At 44.9% G+C, this 6,784-nt stretch overlaps 1 protein-coding gene across 1 annotated transcript; it reads right to left on the bottom strand.

Moving 5' to 3' along the window:
- Positions 1–1,028: 1,028 nt before the first annotated feature.
- On the bottom strand, positions 1,029–5,903 carry LOC140523508 (small ribosomal subunit protein eS17-like). Its single transcript, XM_072638342.1, has 2 exons — positions 5,894–5,903; positions 1,029–1,372 (listed from the first exon to the last, which is right to left on the bottom strand). Exons 1-2 carry the CDS (start codon positions 5,901–5,903, stop codon positions 1,029–1,031), a joined length of 354 nt encoding a protein of 117 aa, XP_072494443.1.
- Positions 5,904–6,784: the final 881 nt, after the last annotated feature.

Genomic DNA, 6,784 nt, shown 5'->3' with positions numbered 1-6,784 from the left:
AGTTTCAGGACCTTGGGGTAGTAAGAAGTAGAGGGAAGGGCATGGCCAGGACCTCTCACTGCTTGGATCTAGTGCCAAATCTATCTCAACAACTCCATGTGACTGGAGATTTTGAGCTTCAGTTTAGTTTCTGGTAAAATTATGGGTGGGGAGGGAAAGATAGTTTACAAACTTAACCAGAGGAGGGCTGTATGGTTCTTCTTCATGTATGACTGATGGAACTGGAACTGAAGGTTCCTTTTCATTTTGTGGGTAGACTGAGTCATGGAGACCACGGCAGAGCCCTGTGAGAATCCACCTCTCCTGACCCCATGGTCAAACTCAGGACTTTGCCTGTCTCTCTGATGCTAAGTTAAGCAATCTTTTCCCTGAAACATTCTGTCTCTCAGTAAGTCCTAGCTGAATGTGTTAGCTGAGGCAGAGAAACATGAAGTAAATCATCTAGTGCAGAGGTTCCCAAACTTTTTTGGCCTACTTCCCCCTTTTTCAAAACAAAAATTCCTCAGTCCCCCCTTGGAAATTTGCTTTCTCTAACCCTTCAATTTTTAAAAAATTTGCATCATTTCAAAAAAATATAGTTTTGAAAAAAGGTGTATCTTTGATTTAATAATTTATTACAAATTTGTGGGGTTATTTTCCTGTATTAAAATTTTGATGACACAATATTGAGTCATGTAATTATATAGTATCATATTGTAAACAAGTCATTACATGCACACATTCCTCCCGATGCATGTTGGACCCTGCCAACACTTGCTTGTTAAGACCTGTCAGCAGACTTCACCACTGATGGTTATAACTTGCGTTTTGTGTGTTTATTTGGAAAATAATCACTATGACTTTGACTTTCTAACACAACAAATGAAACACGTATGAATAGTTTTATCAAAATTTTCTTCTCTTCTTTCCTTATGCTTCCACTGCCCCCTTATTTTTTCAGGGGACCATTCCCATGTTTATTGGAAAGAAGGCAAAAGTAAATATTAAATAGCTCCTCTCAGTGTTTTGAAGTTCATCCCAACTATGTGCTAGGTAACTTGCAGGTTGCACAAACTGTCAAAGTCTAGGAGTTTCAGTATTTCTCTGGTATCATGGTTTACTTCAGTGATTTCTTGGTCCAAAGCAGAGACCTCAGGAACATAGTTATCTTTCCTTTCTCTTTCTTCTTCCTGCAAGATACCACTCATAGGAACTCTCTGGATCTGCTTCATCAGATGAGGAACATAGTCCTCAATCTTGTTACATAGCTTCTTGCTGGGAATGATGGCAATCTCCTCGCATGCAAGCTCGTTGATGTGAAATTTATTGCCAAGGTGCATGTAGCACTTTTTGATGATGACACATGCCACCTTCTTCATGGTCTTGGGCTGAACTCAATCCATGTTGGCTCTGGCCCCCCATTATTTTTAATTCAATTCCCTCCAACTGCGCTGAGGATACTACCACCCCCTGGATTTTCCAGTGCCCCTCAAGGGCAGTATTGCTCACTTTGGCAACCTCTGGCTAGGGCTGCACAGGGAAAGACATATCAGAGATGAGATCTGAACCCAGGTCTTCCAGACTCCAAACCCAGTACTCTCTCTAGTAGACCACACTGTTTCTCAGTTGTTCTCAGCAGACTCACTTCTGCCTCCAGATTGCATTACTGACCTAATCTCCTGTTTGATGGTCAGAACAGGTCTTGGTCATTATCAAATAACTCGTACAATTTCAGGGGAAGCAGGTTTGTCTTCTCTGAGATACCTCACAAACGTATGCTCGAGACTTTGGGGGCAATCTCTAGTTGTTCCAAGAGATGAGAGCAGTGTGAGTTCTCCCTGAATGTCCCAAAGACAACCATTGGAAAGGGGCCACACACAAGTACAGGAACCTGAGTTCCAATACAGGCCCTTTCCTCCTCAGGGAGCCCCTCCACTTCATTCTCTATGTCCAGCGAGGACCTGCCTGGTAGACAGGAGTCCTGTGGGATGTTTAGCATTCTGGGAGTGCTCCATCTGGGACCCACCCCTCTCATTCTACAGCCTGTCCCTCTCCTTTGCTGACTATATATTCCTGTTATATCTTTTATGCCAATTCTTGTGGGGTTCAAGGCCACAAGTAGAATAGCATCATTTGAAACATGGTGCCCTGAACACACTCACTCTGTCTCCAGCACCATTTGGGTCACCTACAATTCCAATTCTTCTGGGATTACAACATTCCACCATTCACAGCTGTAGATAAGTGGGTGGTAAGTAGCGCAAAAAGGGGTGTGTGTGTCCATGAACAGATTGGGATCAATGGCAGCGTTGCACAGCTCCCTAAATTCAAGACAGCTTGCTCTCCTCCTTCCCTCCTCCTTTCCTTCCTGCTCCCACCCCTTCTCCCCTCTCCTCTTTCCCCTCCTCCTCCCACCCCTCCTCCTTCCTTCTCCCCCCTTTCTTTGAGTTGGGACTTAGCTTATTGTCCACAGAGTCTCTTCAAATTCTAAATACTTATGGGCAAAAGAGGTCATAAAAAAGGGGAAATGACCCATAAGTACAAAAACATTTCTAGCAGTTCTTTTTGTGGTGGCCAAGAACTGGAAATTGAGGGGATGCCCATCCATTAGAGAATGTCTGAACAAGTTGTAGTATATGAATGTGATGGAATACTATTGTTTCATAAGAAATGATGACCGGGCAGGCTCCAGAAGAGCCTGGAAAGACTTATATGAACTGATGCTGAGTGAAATGAGCAGAACCAGGAGAACATTATACACAGTAACAGCCCCAGCGTGTGATGACTGACTTTGATAGACTTAGCTCTTCTCAGCAAGGCAAGCATCTAAGAAAACTCCAAAAGCCTCACCATAGAAATGCTGTCCACATCCAGAGAAAGAACTATGGAACCTGAATATAGATCAAAGCAGGCAATTTTCACTTGTTTTTGTTTTTTTCTTTCTCGTGGCTTTCCCCTTTTGTTCTGATTCTTCTTTCACAACGTGTCTAAGGTGGAAATGTGTTTAGCATGATTGTGCATGTATAGCCTGTATCAGATTCTTTGCTGTCTTGGGGAGGGAGGAGAGAAAGATAGGAGGGAAAAATCTGGAACTAAAATTTTTACAAAAATGAATGTTGAAAACTATCTTTACATGTCATTGGAAAAAAATTACTATTAAGGAAAAAAATAAAGGATCCAGAAAAAATAAATATGGATAGGCAAACAGGGATCTGCCTTGCCATCCCACCCCATGTCATCATTTGGACAGTGAGCTTCTGTATCACCTTGTATTTCTTTGTATGAATTGCTGAGGGCAATTGCTTTGAACTGCTGTGTGGGCCACTTGTGGAACAAAGAATGAATGAAACAACATGTTTTAAGTGCCTACTATATACAGAGCACTGAGAATACCAATAGACAAGCCAGGATAGAAATCTTGGTCTATTTATTTAAAACATTTTAATTGGGTAAGTTTTTTGAAATTAGTCAATCAACAAATATTTGTTAAATCCTTATTATGACCAGACCTTTCATCAGTCCCTGGAGGTATAAAATACAAAAGTGAGATGGCTCCTATCCTCAGGGAGCTTCCAAGCCACTGAAGGACAGCAGTGTTTACAGAGAAGGAAACTCATCATTCCCACCTTGTTCACACTCTTAACAAGCTGCTTGTTTTCTCTTAAGCACAATCACAGATTCCTCCAGCTTTGTGGGTGTAACTCCCTTCTGTTGGGGACTCATCAGGAAGCTCTGGCCCAACCCATCTGGCCTTCAGAGTTGTTGAAATGCAGGGGCACCTAAAAGGCTGCAAATTCTGCTGGGATCCCTCTCTCTCTTTTCCCTCTCTCCCTCCTTCCCTCCTTCCCCCCTCGTCTTTTTTCTCTCTCCACCCCTTTCTCCTTTCTCTCTATCTATCTCTCTGTCTCTGTCTCTGATTATCTCTGTCTGTCTGTCTCTCTCTGTCTCTGTCTCTCTCTCCATTTACTCAAGAACTGAGGAAAGTCAAACATTTCTCTCAGGGCTAGGGGCAGACTGGTGGAAGGCCCCAAGACTTTTCCCCATATCTGGTCACTGGAGCTGTCATCTTGCAGCTCCAACAGAGCTCCCCAACATGAATCCCAGGTTAGTCACACACTTTCCATTCTGCCTTTTTTCCCTCCCACTGGATGGCTGAGCAGAAACCCAGTGTTCAGAAGGAGATCCTAGCCAGTCTCTCACACTGTGCACATTCACCATCTCATCCTCTCTCTGCTCCTTCCTGTCTGATTCAGCGGCCCCGCCCCCTTCTGACAGGCTGCATAGAAGCAGCCTGAAGACTCCTTCTCTCCCCCAGCCCCTCCCTCTTTAATTAGGACTTTCTCTGACAATCAGGCCATGCTGGGATCTGGAGCTCTCCGAGAGAATAGTATGCCATGGCAACTTGTCCAAAGGGAGCTCTCCAAAGCAGGAAAGCCTTATCCTGCACTGTTACATTTCTGCATAATGAGCACCTGCTTGCAGGCTGAAACAAATGAACCCAAAGAAGGGGACTTTCATTTGGAGGGCGACCCAAGTGAATGTGCACTCAGAGGCACTCACCCAGGCATTTGACTTTGGGCTGACTCCTCTCCAGCCATCCCTTGCTAGTCCTCAGCTCAGCCTGTTCCTGTCCCCTCAGAGGCCAAACCACAGGGAGGGGGTTCTGGGGTGTTCTTTTCTGCTGAGGAACCAAAGACTCCGTGACGATGTGAGCAAGGCACAGTCCCAAATCTTAGGCAGCTGAGCCCCTCCTAGCAAGGGTACTGAAGAGTCTGTAGACACAGAAAGAAATACTTGGTGTATTGAGTCAACAGGAAATTATTTACATTTATTGAGTTGTTACAAGGAATTGCTCTAGGCAGGAGGGAAAGAGAGAAAAAAATACATCACCACAGTCCCTGTTGTGGAAATAGTGACATCTGGAGGCTAAGTTTCAAATCCTACTTTTGTCATTTACTTCCTGTGTGGCTTTGGACAAGTCAATTAGCCTGCCTGGGCCTCAGTTTCCTCAATTGTAAAATGAATATTCTGACCACCAAGGCAAAATGGCAAGAGTGTTGGATTTAGTTTCAGAGGACCAGAGTTCATGCCTTGCCACTGATGACATGTATGGCCTTGGATATTTGTCTCCTCTCTCAGCCTGTTTCCTTATTGGTTAATAACCTATAATGGACCTTCCAGCCCCAGTGCCTTGAGGACCTTGACTTCTCTGGTCCCTCCCACTTCTATGTGGGTGATCCTATTGCCCTATGATAGGAGACAGGGGCCAGTCCATTGCTTTCCAGTCTTGGAGTGAAGTAGTAGCTTTTTCTTCATTTTCTTCATTCATCTCCCTGGTGATGGAATTTGGACCCAGACCTGGACAATGTTGTTTTCTATGGGTTAGACCAAGGCTTTTCTGTGTAGATGAGTAGTAAGATATGAAGGGGCATTTCAAGGGGAGATTCCTTCTTTCCAACATGGGAGATGAGTAACATGGAAGGGAAGGCAACGTGGTAGGGGTAACTATCAGGAGGACCTGGTGTTTTGGGGCCAAGATCCCTAAGGCCACAAACTCCTAGGGGGCAAAAATGGAGTCATTTGGAATCTCCCTTTCCTCATGCCCCAGTGCAAAGCCATGTGTACAAAAGGTGTCTGGTGACTGTTGTTTGTGTCCCTGTTTCCAGAGGAGTGGCATGGACTTCTTTGCCTCTCCAGGGCTGCCGTACCCTGATCCTTTGATCTCCAGGCCAGCTCCCACATATTACAACAGGATATTGAACTTGAGGATTCTGGGAATCTCCAGGTCATTTTCAAGCCAAATTAGTTAACTGAGCACCTACTGTGTGCAAGACCTTGACTTGGAATAATGCGATAGTAACAATGGCTCTTATTCCTATAGTGTTTAAAGGGGTTTGCAAGATGCTTGACAGACATTGGCCCATTTGGGTCTTGTGGTGACTTTAGGAGACAGCCACTGCAAGTATTATCACTTCCATTTTACAGAGAAAGAAACAGGCTGAGAGAGTCTAGGAGACTTTTCCTGGATCCCATAGCTAGCAAGTAACTAAGTCAGGATTCAAACTCAGGTCTTTGGGATTCTACATCCAGAGTCCTATCTAGAGGCCATGCTCCTTCTCAGAAACTTAGGAGATGCTGCTTCTGACCCCAAAGACCATTGATACTTTTGGGCTAGAGCTTGATATTTCAAAAAGGGCTGATCCCATTGCAGTGGGTGGTCCTTTCCACAATGCAGATCTTAATCCCTCTGTCTTTAGTTGAAACCCCATCACCATAGCCCAGGGGAGGAGCCCTAGGTTCCAGGCCCACCTCTGCCCAGTAAGCAATCACCAGGAGAATGTCAGTGGGGATGAGCTTAACTGGACAAAACATTCAGGGACAATCATGAGGTTCAATCATAACCCAAAGTGGGTAGAGAGAACTCAGAGACTGAAGGCAGAGGGCCTGGGCCTGAGGTCTAACTTGAAGGTATCTCTTCTCTGGACTTCTGTTCTTCCCCGTAAAATGGAATCATAGATCTAGCTGCAACTTGGTACAGTGCTGGTTCTGACCTTGGTGGATGTGGGCTCAAATCCTTCCTTGGTCTCTGCAGTATCCTCACTGGCCTTCCCTTTAACATCCTCCCAGCCTTCTGAAACCCTGGTCTACCTATCTGACCCTGGACTTCCTTTTCCAAGTGTCACATTCTTTCTCAGTGATTCTTACCTTCTTTGGACCCTTGTGGTGAGTCTGTCTTTTGGGTACAACCTACCCTGCCCTTCAAGTCTCTGCCATGTTCATCCCACATCCTCCTGGTGCTGGAAAG

Source organism: Notamacropus eugenii, chromosome 2 (assembly GCF_028372415.1).
Source record: "Notamacropus eugenii isolate mMacEug1 chromosome 2, mMacEug1.pri_v2, whole genome shotgun sequence".
Classification (NCBI taxonomy): domain Eukaryota; kingdom Metazoa; phylum Chordata; class Mammalia; order Diprotodontia; family Macropodidae; genus Notamacropus; species Notamacropus eugenii.
This window is presented reverse-complemented; position numbering and strand designations above follow the sequence as displayed.